The 22,641-nt window shown below is 38.4% G+C and overlaps 1 protein-coding gene across 3 annotated transcripts; it reads left to right on the top strand.

Annotated features, from left to right (window-relative positions):
• The first annotated feature begins 1,596 nt into the window (after positions 1–1,596).
• On the top strand, positions 1,597–16,752 carry LOC148723849 (QRFP-like peptide receptor). 3 transcript variants are annotated; one of them, XM_088734553.1, is made up of 3 exons: positions 1,597–1,746; positions 13,341–13,397; positions 14,053–16,752. In XM_088734553.1, the coding sequence occupies exon 3, from the start codon at positions 14,076–14,078 to the stop codon at positions 15,081–15,083; it is 1,008 nt and encodes a 335-aa protein (XP_088590679.1). In that variant the 5' UTR covers positions 1,597–1,746; positions 13,341–13,397; positions 14,053–14,075; the 3' UTR covers positions 15,084–16,752. The 3 variants fall into 3 exon arrangements, with proteins under 3 accessions (XP_088590679.1, XP_088590681.1, XP_088590680.1); XM_088734555.1 differs by lacking the exon at positions 1,597–1,746 and adding an exon at positions 11,526–11,612; XM_088734554.1 differs by lacking the exon at positions 1,597–1,746 and adding an exon at positions 13,156–13,246.
• The last annotated feature ends 5,889 nt before the right edge of the window (positions 16,753–22,641 follow it).

Genomic DNA, 22,641 nt, shown 5'->3' with positions numbered 1-22,641 from the left:
TGGGCACTCCATGTAGGTAGTCCATATAGGTAGTCCATTTAGGTAGTCCATATGGGTAGTCCATTTAGGTAGTCCATATCGGTAGTCCATTTAGGTAGTCCATATGGCATTTAGGTAGTCCATATCGGTAGTCCATTTAGGTAGTCCATATGGGTACTCCATTTAGGTAGTCCATATGGGTACTCCATTTAGGTAGTCCATATGGGTAGTCCATTTAGGTAGTCCATATCGGTAGTCCATTTAGGTAGTCCATATGGCATTTAGGTAGTCCATATCGGTAGTCCATTTAGGTAGTCCATATGGGTAGTCCATTTAGGTAGTCAATATCGGTAGTCCATTTAGGTAGTCCATATGGCATTTAGGTAGTCCATATCGGTAGTCCATTTAGGTAGTCCATATGGGTACTCCATTTAGGTAGTCCATATGGCATTTAGGTAGTCCATATCGGTAGTCCATTTAGGTAGTCCATATGGGCACTCCATGTAGGTAGTCCATATAGGTAGTCCATTTAGGTAGTCCATATAGGTAGTCCATTTAGGTAGTCCATATGGGTACTCCATTTAGGTAGTCCATATGGGAAGTCCATATGGCATTTAGGTAGTCCATATCGGTAGTCCATTTAGGTAGTCCATATGGGCACTCCATGTAGGTAGTCCATATAGGTAGTCCATTTAGGTAGTCCATATGGGTAGTCCATTTAGGTAGTCCATATGGGTACTCCATTTAGGTAGTCCATATGGGTAGTCCATTTAGGTAGTCCATCGAGGATAGTCCATGGACTGGGGGTCAGCGAAATGTACCCACCCTCTGGTGTTCAATAGCCAAAATATAGAACAATTGTTGAGCGAGTAAATGGTAGTTAAATCAGAGTTAATGCTTTAGTATTAATTCACAAGCGGGGGAACCCTGCCTTTAGAGATTACAAGGAAACCTTAAAGTCTTTTATTTGATTCATATAATCTACGATGGGTAAGGTCATTCGAAAGCTATTGCATTTTTCGTTATTACACAATGCGATAAAGAAGTTAGTACATTTCGGGTTGAAAAGTTATTACATTTTGCGTTGAGTGATTTGTTACATTAGCCGTCGATATTAAGGCATTTAATTTTGCGTTAGCTTTCCATTTTGGGGCGATTATTACATTTTGCAGCGTATCATTTAGACTTGCTGAATCAAAATTGTAAAATAACCCTCGAAGGCCATCTTAGGGTAGAAGTTTAGAATATGTCTTCAAGTCAGTTAAAAATGGCATTTTCGAAAGACAACCATCTGGAATAATTATGAATGTGAAAAACAGGGCATCAGAGTGTCGTCGGTTTGATTCGAAAATATCGATCTAAGGAAACCAATCAGATCTGCATTAAAAGCCAAATAAGAAACTTACTTAAAACAAGGTTTTGAGTAGATCTGATGAGACCTGACGTCGGGCACAAGAAAACATTGGACCTAATCACCTTATTATTGTCCAGCCTGCTTGTAAAGTCAGACAAACGTCACTCTGAATGCCACGCTCTATTGACAGTCAGATATTATTTGCATAAATCACTCTCCTCCTTATTTTCAGTTTCCTATTTCTTTTTCAGTTGATATCGCTGATATTTGAAAGACCGCTTGATAAGACAGACTCCATGGGTGATATGCTACCTTCTAGTGTTCGTAATAGACCCAACCGGCTCAATTAATAATATTGTGGTGTGCCATTCAAACTCTTGGGTAATTACGCCTTGGTGACGCTGACCTCGCACGTAAATCGTAATTTCATATTCGTGGAAGTGGTAAATCATTATTTCAGCACTCAATCATCCTGAAAATCAGTGGACTTGGAAATCACTTCGAATAGTAGAGGTGAACACGTACTCACGGACGCAAGGAATTGCGTGAAATGGATGTCTGCTGTCCAATAGATTATTCCTCGGTTAAACGTTAGACCGGAAAATGGTAATTAGGACGTAGGCCACATTTTCACTACATTTTATCGCGGTTATACAAAAGATTCAACTGAAGACATCTTTTAAGATGTATGCCTTTTAAATGAAAATGTACCACCTCTTAAAGACCCCCCAATTATGTTCATGTAGAATATTTAAACATAAAACTCTGATGAAAATATATTCATCACTTTGGAAGAAGGTAAAGTATGCTTAATTAACTTTTTGCTTAAAGGGAAGGTACGGTCTAGAAAAAGTTTATCTCAATTAGAAGACTTTTTCCTCAGGAGTTCGAAAATAACTGCCATTTTGTCCAGTTTTCTTTGTATTAGCGACAACAACGCTTTGAAGTTGCCCATTTTTACAACTTTCGCGGTTAGAAAAACGCCATCTTGGATATTACGTCAGTTCCGACATATAAATAGTCAAAATTTGTTCGGCGCTTTGTCCTTGTTGACCTGTTTGACGTTTTGGGCATTTTTGCTATCTCTTCTACCAATATCGATTCTTGATTCTTAGGAGGTAACTTTCCTTTTTTAGCAACTTTACGCTTTCGTGTTTCAGACGTTGGAAAAGAATTGTCTACACTTCCTTTTAAATATTTCGGGACCATTGACTTTCAATTTACCACGAAAATGGCAGCTGCAAACAACCGAGCTACAACTTGGCTTTCTGTCTTGTCGTCTACAAAATAATATTTAAAAGGATCGTTTAAATTACTTTATACTACGATAAAGAACCTTCAGATTATATTTTTCAAAAGCTACACCATTAAAAAATGTTTAAGGTCAAAAGATCACGGTTATTTTTAATCTTCGGTTATTTTTAATCTTCGACGATCACGCAATGTCAGCAATCAAAGCGTGGAGAGAATCGCAAATAATTCTTACCTTAGAAGTTTTATCTATCGTTCAAACTCACCAGGGTGTTTAGGAAATCTGTTAAACGTACACGTTTCCCTCTCTGACTGGAGATTACAGTCAGGAGTAAAGCACTCAACCATTTTACTAAGTGAACATTGCGTTACACGACTCAAGACGCCATATTGAGAAGTTTGTTTAGAACCTTCCGAAAGTGCCTCCCTGGTAACTTGACGTCATGATTTCGGTACTCTATCGTTGAAATGAGGCGAACTGTCATGTGATTGAATGTCAAAATACATACTAAAATTCAAAAGGAAAAGGTGTAAGCCTCCACAAGCTACCGGAAAGTGAAATATTAAAGAAAGGTCAGCCGGCAAAAATAACCCGCGACGATGGCTTGCCGAACCCTGCAAACCCCTGCAAACCCCTGCAAAACCAAACTGCCAGACTTCCAACGAGATGTACAGGCATGTAAGTTTTCCTTGCTGACCTTCGCTTCGAACTGAAAGCTATGCTTACCTTTTCCATATTCAACACAAATTTCAGTTATTTATTCTATGAACTTTTTCAAACCATTTTATTGTAAGCGAATAAATTGGAGCTCGAAATGGTGGTACACCGTGTGTGGTAAATTCTCAGTCGCCACCCTTGACCAAAGCCGATTTTCAACATCATGTGCTTTTCCAAGCACTGTATGAGTCCACCGAGTAACTTTTCTTTACCCACTAGCCACATTCTCCTGCGAAAAAAAACAAAGTGACATTTAATACATTGCGAGCAATTAATTAAGACAAGCACGTTTGCGACAACTACAAATTATCGTTCGTCAGGCAGGCGCCCATATTTCACTATATCACATCGATTGGACACGATAAAAATGATATGAAAATGTTTATGTCTTCCAACCAACTGTAAAGATCAATGATATCCAGGTTTTTTTCTTTTTTTTTCAAAAACGTTCGGCGGCAAAATAAAAGGAACGGGATGAGCTGATGATAACGCAAGAGTTTGAAGATAATGCAAGCAACGAGAAGAAGTTCATAAGTATTCCCAATCAAACTTTCGGAGTAGAAAATAATTTTCATATATATCAAAAATCGGTCGGGTGTTAGGTCACACTTAAAAGACGAGGTTACCCATGCTTGCATAGTCTCCTTCCCAGCCGTTGTTTGGGCTTGTCACACAACTCTCCCTCCCAGGTTGGTGGGGGAGGAAGCGTTCCGTGACGAGCCCAAACAACGGCTGCGATGGAGACTAATACTTGCAGGAAGTTCTAGAGTTGTGGGGTTTGTTCAGTGCATTACGCACAATTATTTATGCTAATTACCATTTGAAATCTGTTAAATTGGATGGAATGTGGCTGCCAAACGGTAGCGATATTTAATCCTTAAATTATTGATCTTATGTAGGCCATATATTTGTGAATTTAAACTTTTTGGATTTGAATTTAAACCTTTTTCATTTAAATTTAAACTTTTTTATTTAAATTTAAACCTTTTTTATTTAAATTTAAAGTTTTTGATTTAAATTTAAACCTTTTTATTTAAATTTAAACCTTTTTCATTTAAATTTAAACTTTTTGATTTTAATTTAAACCTTTTTATTTAAATTTAAACCTTTTTTATTTAAATTTAAACTTTTTTTAATTTAAATTTGAACTTGCAAATTTTCATTTAATCTTCCTGGGGCGAGCGCGGCCAGGCCTCATTCTCATGTGAAGGACGGGAAGAGGACTAGGCTGTGCTCGTGGCATCATGGCGGCAAACAGCCAGTTGGATGTCGGTGAAGAAGTCGAAAGATTTTTAGCGTCTGTTTTCATGGAATCGAGGAAGTTAGATCTTCAGAGAAAAGAAAAAGAAGACGAAGAAGATTTTATGGCTGACTTGTTAGCACACCTTGACCTGCTGATCAAAACTGTTGAGTTTTTGGCTGGAATTTTAGATTTGCCTGATCTTGATATCCAGAAGATCTAAAAAACTTGGAAAAAATTGAAGACGTTTTCTCTGAAATCGAGAGAGAATTTATTGCGCTTTATAACACATCAGGGGGAGTCGTTAAAACGCAATGTCAAGCTTCCGTCGTCTGTTTTAGAAAGTGAAGGTCCGCGTCGAACGAAATTCTACATTCCCAAGGAATTGCTCATAGAATTACCTGGTTTGAATTTCTCTTGGGCCACAATATCAAAAAAATGTTTGGGGTGTCAAGATGGACCATTTTGCGACGCGTAGCAGAATATGATTTAGGCCATTTGCAGAAGTTTTCTGTTATTTCTGATGAAAGGATCGAAGATATCATCAAAAACTATATTTCTCGTCATGGCTCTACTACGGGTGAGCCTTTTATGACAGGATATTTTCATTCTTTGGGTCTACATGTACATAGAAGTAGAATAAGGTCATCTCTCAATAATGTTGATCCCCATAATACAATCTTGAGACGGGGAACAGTTGTATCTAGAAGAAAGTACTTTGTTAAATGGCCAAATTCCTTGAGGCATATTGATGGCCATCACTTTCTTATTAGATGGAAATTTGTCATCCATGGCTGTTGTAAAAGAAATTCAAGAAAAATAATGTTTCTACATTGCAGTACAAATAATACACTCAACAAAATTACTTCAAGGAAGACTAAGATCTGTAGAAATCACTTAAGCGGGTAATTTGTAAGTTTCTTAGTTTGCATCAGAAATTTGTCAAACACAATCGGAGACGAGTTTAATATGATTTCTAATTGAATTAAGTACAATAAAAGGTAAAAACATTGCAATGAAAAGAAAAGCTAAATTTGGGTTTAAGGTCATTGTATACTGCAGAGTACAATTTACGAGAAATGTTTTCGCCTTTCGACCAATCAGAATCAGGTAATTTTGTTGAGAATATCATGGGTTGAAAATTATTTGCAACAATTGAAAATTTCCAAATTTCCAAAAAAAATTATTAAATTGCTTTTATTCAAACTGCAATATTAACTGTATACATGACCAAGCTAGGTCACTATCTTTATGACCATCTAACTGATCAAAATTGTATTGAACTAGAAATGAAAACTGGAACTTTTTTTCTAAACAATGTCCTCTTGTGGTTATCATGTCCTTATGAGGAAATAAATGCTGATTCCTTAGAATTTCAAATGACCTTGAACCTAACGGCACTGAACTACTAAATCATAATGTGCAGGAGTCAATCCCCACATGTTCTTACTGCATAGGTATTTTGTGCGTATTCTCTATACCAAGATATCTGCTACACTTACACAAATAAATGTCAAACAGCCTTAACAATTTAAATACACCTCATTGCATAAATGTTGGCCTTGGAAAAAAAATATAACTCTAGTACTTTAGCATGTTAAGAATATATTAAAATACAAAAGAAAAATAGGAACGCTTTTCTTTATATTATTACTAATGTGCTAAAGTTCTATTTCTTAGACGAAGTTTCTGCCAATAGGTGTAAGAAATTACACCTTTTACAATTACCCTTGTAAAATACAAAGTTATTCCATGAATCAGATTTTCATGGTTCAATTGCCCTATAACACTATGACATGAAATCAAAAAATCCTATTGTTCCCAAGCAATGGAACTGAAATAGACGAAATGGACTTTTGGTTGAATGTTAACACAAGCTCACAATGCACTCATGTGACTACGATTCTCAAAAAGCTTATTCTTTGGGGTTTGTATTTTGATTTTGTGAGCCAAAAAAATAGTACAAAAATATCTTCATTGTTCTTGGTGACGACACATTCTCCTATCATGTTAAACTAGTACTAGTAGGGACCTTAAGCAACCACGACGGCGGAAGGCAACGAGGACGTGGAAAAACAAGAGATCTAATTGGCAGAACAATAGCTCAGCACGTTCGTTTTGAAACTTTGTACATTTCTTAGCCGTCCTATGCAAAACAACAACGTGAAATCGCCAAACTTTGCGTCGTCTGCGAATCGAAACCGCGACGGCAAATTATTTTCATTTTCATTTGGAACTCAACGCTACTTTTATACGTCATGCTGAAGTTGAGCTGTGGCGCCATATGAGACAGTAAGCTCCTGCAGCCATTTTTGAAATTCTGACTAAGAGTAGAAATTCATTTTTTAATCAGTCTTCCTTGGCGTTGCAGTCCTGATTCCTTAAGGCCCCTAGTAACTGATATGTACATCTGATTGAGGCTCACTGTATGACACACCTCTAAAGTGTGTTTGACAGTTACAATTTGTTACATTATATCCAGACATTCATTTCTTTTGTTTTCAATAGTATCGATAACATTTAGTCCTGCTTTCATTATCGGAGAATACTGAATAGTAGTAGTAGTACTGAATAGTAGTAATAATCTTCTGAAAGATAGGTATAAAGACCATTATCGAGATATTTCATCTTTATTTCGCAGTTCATAAGTCTGATCCACTCCTTTCTTGGTCCCCCAAGGTCTTTTGCCATCTCCCCTATGAACTCGACTTCAAAGGTCGTAGTGTAATCTTTAATTCCAGCAAGCTCTGAGAGGGTTGTTTGCGAGAGGTTTTGTCGATCAGCACAAATGAAGTTAGTATTATCATAGGCTTCATCACATTGAGACTCGCTTTCAATGTCTAATTTTTCTACCAGGGATGAGGCTTTTTTGTAGAAATTTTAATATTTCTGCTGGATCAGTGAGTTTTTCAGCGTCAATACCCTGAATCAGGGCACTCACTACTTCATGACAGTGGGGTGGTGTGGAAAATTCATCCCCTTTATCTTTCCCCATTTCTGCCCCTTTTGTGGTTGCATCTAGAGAAGAGGAACTGGATCCCTGCAAAGGATCATTGAGACCTTTTTCTGACTTCACAATGGCAGTGATAGAAATTTCGTCACTGAGATCTTTTCCATCCACAAGGGCATCATCATAGATAAACTCAAATCCCTGCTTTATTTTGACATAAAGCAGTCCCTGACCAGCCATTTTCTTTACTACAGCATAGCTATATTCAGTGCCTGACCCAAGTTGGAGAGTTGAAATAGCTTTGTGTCTTACCTTGACAAATTCAAAATCATTCATGCCCATCAATGAGTATTTCTTCTTGAGTGAATCAAGAATCTTATTTCTGATAACGTTTTCGCCGTCCTCGTCAGTCAACATCAGCATTCCAGAAGTTAAAATTGAGTCCCACTTCAAAATTAGGAGAGCAACCGTCGTCTTGCATTTCTTCATCGTCAAAACAGCGAAGGAGAGCAAATTCTATTGGTTTTTGCTCTTTTTGGCTTCATTTCCTTTTCTTTAACTTGCTTATAATTTCCTCTAGATGCAGATCTCAGTCGTTCGCTTCGATTAAGACGTCGGCACAACCCAGAAGCCGAGCTCTCTCTTAGCATATTATTTGCTCTATTCAGTGTATCCTGAATAGAAGAAGTCGAAGACACAGATTGAGGTGAACTCTTGTTACTATCAGCAAGAATCTTTGATGCTTCATTAAGGAGCTTTGAAACTTTATCAAGGTCGGACGAAGAACTTGCCGACATGATGCCACGAGCAGAGCCTTATCGTCTTCTCGTCCGTCACATGAGAGTGAGGCTTGGCCGCGCTCGCCCCAGGAAGAATAAATGAAAATTTTCAAGTTCAAATTTTAATTAAAAAAGTTTAAATTTAAATAAAAAAGGCTTAGCTCTATATAAAAAAGTTTAAATTTAAATAAAAAGTTTAAATTTAAATGAAAAAGGTTTAAATTTAAATCAAAAAAGTTTAAATTCACAAATATATGGTTTACTTAAAATCAATAATTTAAGGATTAAATATTGCTACCATTTGGCAGCCATACTGGAACTAGTAATATCTGCTTGATGCGTCTGGTCGAGAAACAAAATTATCTTTAATCTATTAAATTTTCTGTCTTATCACAGTTTCTCTACAACCTCAATGACCGTACGACATGTGAAATAACAATTTTTTTTTCTTAAATGGGTATGCAACTGTGGGTTCGTTTGTGGCTCGGACAGTTGCTGAGTGGTGATTTAGCATCTGAAAAATTCAAGCACTTGAAAGTGAGACTTCTTGGAAACGTCAGATTTATTGATTTACACACTACCATTAAAATAGGAAATTTGGGATCAAACGCATTAAGTATTGATAACTCAAGAAAGTAAAGATGAGGATATAAGGTATGACATCTTTTATTTACGTCCGGCTCTATCTTTTTCTTTTGTTCTTAAAAGCCAGAAGATTCTTCAGTTATGCACCCATATGCGATATTTCTTTTTTCCTCCGATCCGATGTTTATCACGGTTGTAATACCTTTTAACCCTTCCAATGCAGCTGAGTTAAAAATATTCATGACTGAACCATGTTTTGACTCATGACACCAAAAGAATGATGTAAAACCAAATTTTATCCGGAAGATAAGTTTTAATTAAGCTACAACAGAAGAGATCAAGAAAGGTGGCCGCATTTGAAACGATTTTAAACCAATTTTGACCTTTTTGGAATAGTGGGACTGTGTCTTTTTGGGTTGATAACGAAACAGACGTCTTTATTATGACTAGAAGCCCCTTCAGTTGCGTTAAAAAAAAAAAAATTAGTTAGCCCAAACCAACCCTCATTTCTCCAACTTATCATGTCCCAGACAACGAGAGAACCCCTTTTGTCAGTTTCGTTGTCATCTTCAACGGAATCGTTGCTTGATGGAAATGATTTTTCTTCTCAAGGTTCAACCGTACCTGCAACTTCCATTTCTTTAACCCACGCTAAGTGCGAAGTTTTACTACGCACAGTAGAGCTTGGGGAAGAAAGAATTTATTCGTTGTTGGTCATCAGTTCAAGAGTATTTTGAGGCTAACCACAACAAAACTGCAATTGGCATATAAGATTTGCATGCATCAATTGGGACTTTTTAACGATATCACAGTTTTCTACGACATCAACTGCTAATCGACGGAACCACTTAAAAAAACGGATTTCAGTTATTTTGAAATTTCTTTTACCGAAATTGGATTTTATATATGATAAAATAAAAAAAATTAATACGCAACATATGTCTTTTTGTAAAACGGTGCGGGGTGAATAATGATGCTTCTTAAAAGGTTAAGACATCCACTCCGACAAGATTGTTGATTTACATGCGCTTTTGTCATATCTGTTTGCTCAGCCAGCGTGTCACATGAGGGAAACGTCATTCCCTTTAAACAGCTCTGTAAAGAACTTACACTCTCATTGCCTTTGCTCATTTCTGCTCACACTTTTAATTGAGCCACCAAGGCAGCCACAGAGCTATACGCCAAAATACACTGAACCTGATTCAATTGTGGATCATGCAAGCGTCATTCTTCTCATGTAATTTGACTTTAGGCAGGAGCTTCATATGCTGTAGTTCAGTCTCTTGATGATTTGCATGCCCGCATGAGCTTTTATCTTGAGCATGAAAATAAAAATGGTGCTAACGATAGTTGAAAGATTGTTAAGTCTCTCTGATTTTCTTATTATGAGGCCCACTTCCTAGGTTTGCCTGATGCTTCAATGATTCCTCAACCATATAAGTGCTGCAGGCTAAAAAGAACGATTTACATAACCCGAATGCTAATGTGACACTATCTATGGAGACTTAAAATAATTCGCCCAGGTTAAGCTGAGCTGGTGTTTATGGAGTTTTTCCAGGTCTATTTTAACATTCAGTCAGCCGGCCATACGAATGTTAGCTGTCGCAGTATCTTATCCAATTTTTCTTGTTTAATCATCATAGAGATCCTTTCTCAATTTCCATTTGAACGAAAGAGAGTTTATGAGGAACTTATATTTTTTTTAAGTTAGCTTCCGTTCTCGCAAAGTTTTCTCCTTTTTTACGCCTGAGCAAAAACGCGAAGAAACTTCGTCTCACTGGCTGAAGACAAATATTTGGGTAGTACGGCGTCAAATAATTTTGCAGATGCAAGTTTTGAAGATAATTTTTCAAAAATGTCTTTCCTATATCATAGCACGGCGCAGCGTCAATAACTCAAGCACTAAAACGAACTATTTAAACGTGACAAAGTGATTCTGGCTGCTTCTTTCGATATCGTCGCGACACGATCTATAAAAATTACCTTATTCCTTAACTAAAAAATTGAGGATATGTAAAGCTTCAAAGTGTCTTTGTCAATTCACCAGCCATCATACTTTAATTTAACTCTTTTATCAGCAGTTGTGCCGATAAAGACTTTGTACCTAAGAACTGACATAAAGGCCAAAATTGACAAGAGAATCTTGAAGTTAAATTAAAGAAAATGACGATAAGACAATATGTCGATTCAATTCATGAAGGAAAGCTTTTAATTTGTTATCTGCCCAACTAAACAATTGTTCACTCACGACAGACCCTATTGGGTGTTGAAATCGACAAATCGATGTCGAATTTCCATCAGCGAAAATAAATATTTGGGGATGAAAATTTTAAGTTAGGTTAATGCCTGTACGGAAAGTTATGTATTCAGGCATATATTCCTTATTCGATATTCGCCCGTTATTTCAACATGGCAGTGTATATTTCAGAGCCGTATAACAATTTCAAAGTCATGTCTCTGTGAAATAAAACAAGGGAATTATTTGCATGCAATGAAAATAAGTGATATGGTTATGTGATAAAAATCAAATTGACAAGTTTTAAAAAAAGCAATTTTAACATTGGAGTGATCTGAAATACGTTGTGCGCTTTCTTCTAATTACGTATGCAAAGCCGAAAACACGGAGAAGTGAAATGTTGACGCCATACCAAGTTGTCCTGCAACCTAAAAGGTTGTTTTAAAAGGCTGAGTTGTGCAAGGATCCTGTGGCGAGTCCTGTTTTAATTTCTAGTCTTCGAGTAATGCCGCTAATGCAGGTAAAACTGATATTTTCGTTTCCTTTTCCTTCCATCAACGAAGTTTACGAGCGATTTCTATTTCACAAACACTAACTGATGTTCTCAGATAACGTTTAGGCTGAATAATATATGGAAGTTTTACCGAAAAACGGTTCATCTTTGTTGAAAAAAAGGCTCTTGTAAGTTTTTCAATCTTTCATTTATTACACTTCAAAGATGCCTGGGATTTTACGTTTTCATCCATTGGTTCAACTAAACCAACAACATTCTGTGAGAAATTTGTCTACACTTTCTGTGCATTGTAACGATCCTTGGAAACCATCTTGGGATGAGAAAATTCTAAGCCTTGTGTTACAGGAAACCTTTCAGTTAAATCATTATTTTCAATTATTAGACATAACTGCGTTCTGTTTGCACAGTGCATTATTTCTTCTCGAGCTAGTGGATGCTAATGAAGGTCTGTCATCGACTTACAGCTGCTCCAGATGATCAAAAACAAACCAAAATACTCGCAAAGAAATAAAATGACATACTTGGAACACTGTTTTCCCAAATTTCCACAGATTTCCTACATTTTCCTATATTACAAATCTACATTCCACCGAAGGCAACTTTCTCTTCTTTTCGTCTTCCTGTTCCTTAGACCAGGAGGTTAATTACGCATTTAAATATGTTTTAAAATACGGAGCACCTGCATCACCTCCACAAAACTTGAGAAACTGCAAAGTCGCCTTTTTGAACTAATCTTGAATTTCCGCGCGTAGAACAGGTTTCCAGCTTGTTTTTATTGTTTTTGTTGTTGTTTTTATTCACTCAAGTTGATGAATCAAAATCATTGGAGAAATCGAAGAAAAAATTGGTTCAAATTATAGGAACGGACTGATAATGGCCGTGTTTGTTATATGATCATTTTTGTCGATCGCATACCATTTTGAACATTACCTAATGTAGATATCCAGTACAACAACCTCTCGACGCAAACTTTCTTTTAAAAGTTGTTCCAAACAGAGTGCGTTATCTTTTACTGTCTTATCGGGTAGAGTTTACGTTTACGTGCGTGTGAAATTTCCAAGGTGACAGCATGTTACCTCAAACGCCATTGACAATCGGTTAGAGTGAAGGCGTTTGTTATGGTGGGGATTAGATTTTCATGTAATATTTCCTAATTCGATGGATAAAGAAGCAATTATCCCTAGATTCATTACGTTATGGGTTACATCCTTACAAAAATAGTATAACCCTCACACACATCATGTAAAATAAGACTTGCTTCAAAGCGAAATAGCTACCAAACGGTGTTCGTTAGTTTGACCTCTGCCGCATTTGAGCTTTAATTAGTTTTTAGTGACTTTCAAAGCGGAAGACACAAGCCCGTGTTGTACGTGGATGGACTATTAATATGAGCCATGTTGGATTTCAATTCATTTTAAGCCCCACACATATAAGCATTTAAGTTTGATATTCCTGTCGGGCTGTCATGGGGAGATGCGTGCCCGATACCCGCATTAATATTCAAAACAAATCATCTTGAAATGTTAAAATAGAGGACTGATCAGGATTGAACTCAGTAGTTCATCAAGTTCATCAGGCTCGGGCTTCTGAATTTTCAAACCTTTGGACGAGGGAAGCAAGGTTGTCAAGCTTGTCTAGAGGTATACGGTGTCTCTTAGTCTACATCAACCTGAAGAAACACTTGGATCATTGAACTTGAAATGTATTTATTTTCCTTATTTTCTCTTCCTTTAGAGCTAAGAGATTACAAGTCTATAAGGTGACAGTGGTCTTCCATACATTCTATCGCAGGTACATAGCAATGTATTATCAAAAGACAATTAACGCCTCTAAACTTAATAATTTAGAGGGGAATAAGTTGATGTTGAAAAGCGAATTCAAGGGGAGATCGATTCTCTGTTTCCAAGACAATTCTATACATGTGCCATTGACGGTGTCTTTACATACTATATCGTTCATTATCTCAAGTGCTATTTTTCTTCTACCAGGTGTTAAACTGGGAATGAAAGATTAAGTGAAATGAAATCGTTATTGCTACTGCTTCTTTCTGATAATCTGTGCTAACTTAGAGTCTAAACCTAAGCATTACCTTCACTTTGATTCTTAGATTCATTATCAGTAACAAAGTTATAATTATTTATCAAGAAACTCGTAATGTGTTTTTGCTTGCCTGTTCCTGTTTCCACCAATTCCTTCCGGCCTTTCCACTACTCCATTGACGTCCAGGAACATCGGTCTAAACCAGAGTGAGCTTGATTTTTGAAAAAGTTCTTATAAGTTTTTCTCTACAAATTCTCAATCGATTCCTCTCACTGCGTGTGGTTCATTTTATCTTGTAAACGAGGTTGCTATCAAATAAGATTTAAGGGGCTAGGCTGTTAACTCGTGATTCGTCAAATAGTAATATTAGGGCCATCTTATCTAACAACAGATCTATCTTATCTAGCAACAGAAAAAGAGAAACCGAAGATGACGTTAAAAGAGACCGAGGTGGTTATCCTCACAGTCCTGTACGCCATCACTATGCTCGTAGCATTTTCGGGGAATGGTTTCCTCATCTACATCGTGTGGAAGAAACCTGAAGTAAGATCGCTGACAAGCTTCATGTTCGTCAACATGGCCATCGCTGATTTGCTGGTGACGTTGGTTGTGATGCCCTGGTCGATTGCCCAACTCTACACAGACAGTTTATGGATGATACCAGGAATATTGGGAGACATCACGTGCAAAGTTATCGTATACACTGCCTATGTCACTATAACAGCGTCCATCCTCTGCCTGACCTTCATGGCAGTCGATAGGTACTATGCCATTGTTCATCCCTTCCGCCGCCATCTTTGGTTCCGAAAGCCTAAACTGACAGTACCATTTATTTGGATCATGTCATTGGCCTCTATGTCCATTTTCCCTGTTGTACAAACCGTGGAAGCCCACAATTCCCAATGCATGCTATCTGTTTACGTTTTGGGTCATCCACTCTGGGCTCAGCGAGGAATATTCCTCTTCCTAGTAGTGGTCAACTATCTGATCCCTTTGAGTGTTATTTCTGTCCTTTATACTATTACCGCACGGAGGTTATGGTTCCATGTTGCACCTGGAGTGGAACATTTGACAGGAAACCGAGAGCAACTCGAAACCTCGAAGAGAAGAGTGGTTAAGATGCTCATCATTGTTACCTGTACCTTTGCCCTTTGCTGGCTCCCAGCACAGGTGGTCCACATGATAATTGTCATGCAAGCATGGAATATTGAGGTAACTCTTGAGCTGATTGTCATGTTTGTGTGTTTTTGCTTTGGTCACGCCAACAGCGCCATCAATCCATGGCTGTACATATTCCTGAGCAGCAAGATCAATACGGCATTTACAAGAATCGTCAGTAGAAAAAGCAGCCGGTCACCTCCGAGTCTCTGTGTCAAAACATCAAATGCCTTTTTACCACCTGCAGACGAAGCTATCCAGAAAGAATCAATACTGTAATCTCTGTCATAACATGAAACATTTATCACCATCTTGGTAATTATACCTAAGAAAGCGAAACTTTCTTAAAACTTGATTGATATGACCCCATATATACGGTGTGATAAGGGTAATAAGCTAAGGACTTAATGTGAAATTGAAAATCTCAACTGATTTATACAACTGCTCTATCGGCTGCTAACAATAAAAGAGGGGATCAGATTTTGTTTTGTTATTGTTCTTGTTCTCAATTTTGACAGCAAGTTATCTCTGGAAGTAGTTAGAGTTTAAAATTGAAAGTTATTACGGAAATATTTCATTTTTGTCAATAAAGTAAAATTAGTTGTCGTCAAAGGAGGTCTTTGAGAATTATTTACCTTGGTGAAGGTACATAGTGGTGGAAATTTCAGAATTGGCCGGTAAGTGCGCTCCAAGAGCACTTGTGCAGTATATACTAATTTGGTTTGTTTTATTCATAATTTTCGCATTAATGATAAAGAATCGTTCCCCACAGTTTTACTAATTATATACCAAAAAATGATAGATTTAGTACCTGTGAACCATGCAAGAACGGTTACCAGCCGAAATTACGCCGTTAGTTAACGACGTAAAATCTCCCAACATGCATAACAACGACTGGAGGAAATTACGACGTTAGTTAACTGCGTAAAATCTCCCAAGATATTTTTGCCGACGTCTGTTCTCAACCTTAACAACATCTCATTGTAATAAACCTGTAATTCAGCTCTATGCAAAAGGTTTGAATAAACGTCATATTAGTATCATATTATATATATAACACATAAATATAACACATAGATATATATAACATACACAAGATGTTAGACATGGCGATGTGTAAGTCGGCCCTCGGCCGCTCGGTAACACTTTGGCTTGTTTCAAGTTTAATTTTCAACTCCATTTATCGCAACCCATTGAACCTGGAAGATAAGCGTCTAGAGATATGCCTGGAAGGATCTGTTGTCGCAAAAGCTTTATGTGTGCCGTTTTTAAGTCTTCCTAGAGTTCAAATGCGAATCAAGTCATCCGCCATTGTTCCAGCTCCTGCTAGTCATAGGTTATTACTTGGTTTAAAACTCCTAAATGTCGCCTTATTCACCATTATTTTGGCCCTCTGCAATGATGTTGCCAGTAACCCTGGTCCAATTGATGTTACGCAGTTGGATTTATCGACTCTGGAAGGGAGCTTTTCTTCGCCTACTGAATACAGTCCGTCGACAACGACAACAGGAACTTCGTTTCTGTCCGCACCCGATAAAAGCGATTTCTCTTCTTCATATTTTGATCTTGGACTCGGGGAAAATGGTCTACGAATCGGCCATTGGAACGTCAACTATTTAACAACAACCAAGTTTGAACAAATCAAGCTGTTTCTACTTGAAAACATGCGCTCAGGTCATTCTCAATTGGATGCTTTGTTTATTACTCAGACATATCTCAAGCCCGACGTTCCAGATACTTGCTTTGCAATCCCGGGTTTCACAATTCACCGAAGGGACAGAAAGACAAATGGTGCCGGTATTATGGCTTTTATTAGTCAGGATCTTATTGCAAAACGGAGAAATGACTTGGAAAGCACGGAGGTGGAGGCAATTTGGCTGGAAGTGTGTCCTTATAAATCGAAGCGATTCATTATTTTCGGAAGTTTTTACCGACCACCGTCCTCCAAAATGGAGATGACATTGACCATAACGATAGGAAGAATTATGATAAGCATAGACTCGCTAAAGGGTTGCGTGGTATGAATTTTAAACAATTGGTTGATTTTACAACCCGCCCCATAAGCAAAACTTTCCTTGATCATGTGTACCGTAATCAACCACAGCGAATAAATTTTGTCACCAGTGCAGACATTGGTTTAGCAGATCATCTACCAGTCTTTGTAGTTCGCAAGTATGCACGCGAAAATTTAAACAGACAGTCTTCTCGAATGAAGTACCGTGACATGAAATCTTTTGATAAGGATCAATTAAAGCGAACAGTGGAGCAGATCCCATGGCAGACAGCGTTTGTGTTCGAAGATATGGGTAGATAACGAAGGAAACTTCATGGGTTTTTTTGCACTAAACCAATTTCATTGCTTTAACTCGCTGAAAATGTATCAAAAACAAACTTTTCGCTCTTTATTCCTTTTCCTATCTTTTTCTTACGGAACCTTCCCCTCTTCCTTTCTCAGAAATACCGGAATTTCAGGTATGGCAAACTATTCATTATCTAGAAAATCAGATTGAAACAAAAAATTGTGATAAACTCGCTGGTTGTAATTTTCATTTTCGCAGTCTCGGTCAAATCATTTTCCAGGTTACAAATCAGCTTCTTTCGTTGTGCCTCAGCTCTCAGCTGATGCTCCAGGAAAAAAAAAAGAACAGTTTGGGTGAATTCTACGTTCATGTTTTCCATATGTTTCACTTTTAGTCATTTGAATTATCTTTTTAAATTTTTTTACAGTTGATAGCCAGTGCGGAAATGGGCCAGACATAGCATTCATTTTGGATGCAAGTAAAAGTACAACAACTATCTTTGGGGATGTTCAAAGATTTGTGACGGCAGTCACTATGGAAATCTTCATGAGTTGTAAAACGCTTAATGCTGCGATAGTGTTTTTCGGCGAGGAGGCTACTGTGGCAAAAAATTTTTCCCAGATTTTCAATTTATCTGAGTTTCGCTCTGCATTTAATTATGTCCCTCCGCCCATGCCTGGTTCAAGAAAAATGATAAACAAAGGTTTAGAAGTGGCGTCAAAAAAGGTATTTCGATTTTCTCGGAAGAACGTCGCGAAAATTGCAGTTTTATTACTGATTGGGCACAAACGGCACCTTTCGATATATTTGCGCCCGCGCAGGAACTTAAGGAGCAAGGTGTTCACATTTTGGTCGTCGGCATAGGTAATGATATTGTCTTCGAGAAACTTCAAAACATGACAGACAGACCAGATAAAGAATTTATTCTTGCGGTATTCTCAACTGACCTTTTGCTACTGAGGATCGACGTCAAAATGGTTATCCGGGCTGCTGGTAAGACTATTTGTGCAAATTAGATAATTGAACCTACTATTAAACACGAAGGCGCGCTATAAAAGGAGCCTTGGGTCCCACTGGACCATTTGTCAATCAATCGTCGTGTGATGTAGAACTCTTAGAGTCAAGTCAGCTTGAGCTACAGCTACTCCAAAGCAGTGAAAAGCAGGCGCATTCCTTAAAATTTTTTTATGTCTTCATCACAATACAAGAATTCTTGAGATTTGTATTTCCTCCCTCCAATGGAAACTGTCTTTATTTGTGGCGGTAAATTTGAGATCGAAGTAGATGGTTCGCACGTTACCTCATGCCACCATGCTGGTGGAAGTAAACAAAAGGTATCTCATAAGCTCCTTTTGTTCCTCTACCAGCATTTGAATTTGAGCCGCGCACGTCAACGGTGAGTGACAAATGAGCCTAAGTCTTCCCAGGGAAGACTTCTTTGTATAGCGCGCCTTCGTGTTTAAGCAGATAGGAATTAATGTACATCACATTCAACATGAATTGTTCAACTTTATAGGAAAATTCATAGCCTGACTCGTGAATTCCGCGATTGATGCGATATCGCATTTCGCGTGCAATTTGTCGCGGAATTCACGAGTCAGGTAACAGATTTTCCTAGAATCGCATCACTGAAAAAATTAAAAAAAGGAAACAGTAATAATTTTGTTTGTTTTTATCCTGGGCGCGAAACAAGAGATGCGAAACAATATATAGCGGTCAATGTGTTCAAAAAGTGTTGTTTCATAGAAGATTTTGCGTCAAATCGAATTTTTTTCAGAATTTTCAACATAACGCAGCGCAATTTCTGGCCTTGAAGGCAAGTAAACAACAATCTAAGCATGACGAATTTTACCGCGTGGGCTTTGTACACGTAAGAAATTTGTACGTTTTTCGCATATATCAGCAAATCAAAAACTGTTTTGAATAAATCTGTCGTCCCGAAATATTTCTTGGCCATTTTAGGGATGTTACTAAAACTGGGAACTGGGAACGGGGAACGGGTAACGGCAAACGAGGAACGGCAAACGAGGAACGGCAAACGAGGAACGGCAAACGGGGAACGGGAAACGGGGAACGGCAAACGGGGAACGGCAAACGGGGAACGGCAAACGGGAAACGGGTGTACAGCGTTTTAATCATTTTAGGGATGTTACTAAAACTAGGAACGGGGAACGGGGAATGGGAACGGGGAATGGGGAACGGCAAAAGGGGAACGGCAAACGGGGAACGGCAAACGGGGAATGGCAAACGGAGAATGGCAAACGGGGAATGGCAAACGGGGAACGGCAAACGAGGAACGGCAAACGGGGAACGGCAAACGGGGAACGCGTGTACAGCGGTAACCCACCTGAGAATTCAAAATGGCGGAGTAAACGATGTTTACATACACTGATTTTATCGCTAGGTCGCCGCTTGCAGCGAAATTAGACGACTCGCTTTTATTTAACTATTACCCAGGCGAAGCCACGAAGCCTAGTATTCCGAGGCGAGAATTCGAAGTCAACGTTTCTGCAATGGCTGCCACCATTTGTTCTGACGTCTCTCTTTGTTTTTCCTTCCTGAAATCTGCATCTTTTGGCTGAGTTTGGGTATGTTGGTTGTTTGCATTGCCCAACAGCATTTTTTGCAGATAAGTAGCAAGGAGGTAATATCTTAGATTAACAGAAATGAGCTAGGAAACGTAATAACCAGCCTAGTTATTGAAATTACTACAGGCAGATATCTGCTTACCTTACCGCAAAATAACATCAGGAACACATCTTTGTATCGACCCATAAACTTCCATGTAAACAATAGAGAAATCAAACATTGACAGAACTTTTAATAACATTTAATTTTACATGTTATCAAACATTTGATTTAACACTTAATCTTCGAAAGGCCTCAAAAAAGCTTTGAAGACATGCTAAAATATGAAAACATGAAATATGAAGATGAAGGTCTACCAACCCAGGTTAAAATTGTCTTTTACTGCAATAAATAGCATTTTCCTTCTTAGACATTGTTTTCAATTTCATAAGAAATCATTTTAAGCGACAAAACTTACTGTTTAAAAAAGAAAAAAACAACTAGAAAAAAACAACTGTCATTTAAAACTCAACATATCATTTTAAGCGACAAAACTTATTGTTTAAAAAAGAAAAAAACAACTTGAAAAAAACAACTGTCATTTAAAGCTCAACATATCAGTCATTCAGCTGTTTGCTTTTCAACATTATTGATATTGCTTGGTTGTAACGGTGAAGATATTGGAGGTAAACTTCGTTACCTTGCAGTACAATTACTCTATGAATATAATAATAAATGCCGCGAGCTTGTAGTTCTGAGTTGATTGTTCAAATGTTGTGCATGAATTGTAAGATACTCACCTCTCCGAGGATTTCATCTCTATGCAACCTGCAATGTGTGCCAGACACAAACTAAATTTATGAGGCACTCAACATTTCAAAGTAAAATCCTTCAATAAAACCTACACTTACCGTCCATGCTTTTAGCTCCGACGATCGCGTTCGAAGAGCGTTCTCAAAACTAGTTGCCAGACCCTTTTAGTTCCCTTTACTCCGCCATTTTGAATTCTCAGGCGGGTTACCGCTGTACACTCATTCCCCGTTCGCCGTTCGCCGTTCGCCGTTCGCCGTTCGCCGTTCGCCGTTCGCCGTTCGCCGTTCGCCGTTCGCCGTTCGCCGTTCGCCGTTCGCCGTTCGCCGTTCGCCGTTCGCCGTTCGCCGTTCGCCGTTCGCCGTTCGCCGTTCGCCGTTCGCCGTTCGCCGTTCCCCGTTCCCCGTTCCCCGTTCCCCGTTCTTCGTTCTCCGTTCTCCGTTCCCCGTTCTCCGTTTCCCGTTCCCCGTTCTTCGTTCTCCGTTTCCCGTTCCCCGTTCCCCGTTCTCCGTTCCCCGTTCCCCGTTCCCCGTTCCCCGTTCTTCGTTCTCATTTCCCGTTCCCCGTTCCCCGTTCCCCGTTCCCCGTTCATCGTTCCCCGTTCCCCGTTCCCCGTTCCCCGTTCCCCGTTCCCCGTTCTTCGTTCTCATTTCCCGTTCCCCGTTCCCCGTTCCCCGTTCCCCGTTCCCCGTTCCTCGTTCCTCGTTTCCCGTTTCCCGTTCCCCGTTCCCCGTTTCCCGTTCCCCGTTCCCCGTTCCCAGTTCCCCGTTCCCCGTTCACCGTTCCCCATTCCCCGTTATTAGTTTTAGTAAAATCCCCATTTTAGTCTTGCTTCATATCGATAAATTCCATGGAACTTGAGATCTCTTCACTCACGGACAAATTCGCATATTTGAAATATGATCCACATGCCATTTGCACACATGAGAAAATGTTTAGCGATATTTATCTTTCATCTTGATTTTTTAGTTAAAACGTAACATGCACCTATCGCTTTTTTCGTCCGAAAGAAGTTCTTTAATTAGTCTTGTTTCACTGGAGCTTGTTTTTTGGAAAAGTTGATTTTTTAAAATTTACTGCGTATTGTGTTTGCTCTCTTGGTTTCTCCAAAATTTTGACTTTTCAATGGGTTTAATCTATACTGAATGAATGATTTTTAGCTAAAACATTTTAATATATGTAAAGAAATTTTATTGCAAAATTTTCACTCATTGGGAGCTCCGCTTTTAGGCTTGGTTAAATCTATATATTACAGGTTTGACAGTATCTGTATTAGTGTCGACAGACGGATGCCCAATGGCTGAAATAAATTTGTGTCGTTAAACTTTTCCTGGCCAAGTTTGGAAAGGATCTCGGTCTTTATTAGGCAATTCTCACAAGTACAATTCGTTTTACCGTCAGGACAATTAAATTTGATAGAAGTTTTTGTTTGTCTATTGAACAGATAATCCGTCAATTAGTGTGGCAGAGGATTCTGTACAGCTTTTTGCCGGAAGAAAGGCCGTCATATTCTGCAACGTGACCGGCCGGCCCCTTCCAACAGTGAAGTGGTTCATGGATGGCATGGAACTCAAAGATGGTGATCTCAACTATTCAGCATCCCATAAAGAAAAGAAACAGGGGGACAATATTTTTTCATCATTACACCTTTCTGAAGTCGACTGAAGTCGACGGAAGTCATGCTGCCGACTTCACCTGCCAAGCCAGGAACAAGTATCTTACAAGATGGCGTGTCATTCGAGTATCAGTCACCTGTGAGACAATTTTTTTCATCATCATTTCGTGTTTTGTCTCGTTACTCACTTATCTAAAAGAAAAATAAATGAATTATCAATTTATTTCTGTATTGATTTAAAATGAAAATTGGTAAAGCGTCAGACGTTTGTCAGTATTCGAAATTCACCTACTGAAACTTTTTGGAGTATGAATCAACTAACTTCGGGCAACTAACCCTCCTCGTTTCCTAATTTAATTTATTGGTCTTTATCTATTTTATCACTGTTATAATTGCTTTTGACGTTGCTTATTTTTAAAATTGCTGACAAGCAGCTTCGCAATCGCAAAAAATCAAAACCAATACTGTCAATGTCAACTTCAAGAGAGAACCGATGACCATCTTTTAATAAACGTGGTTTTACTCTCTCGTGTAGGTTCACCAA

Source organism: Stylophora pistillata, chromosome 9 (genome assembly GCF_964205215.1).
Source record: "Stylophora pistillata chromosome 9, jaStyPist1.2, whole genome shotgun sequence".
NCBI lineage: Eukaryota > Metazoa > Cnidaria > Anthozoa > Scleractinia > Pocilloporidae > Stylophora > Stylophora pistillata.
Note: the sequence above shows the minus strand (reverse complement) of the source record. Positions and strands in the feature narration are given on the sequence as shown.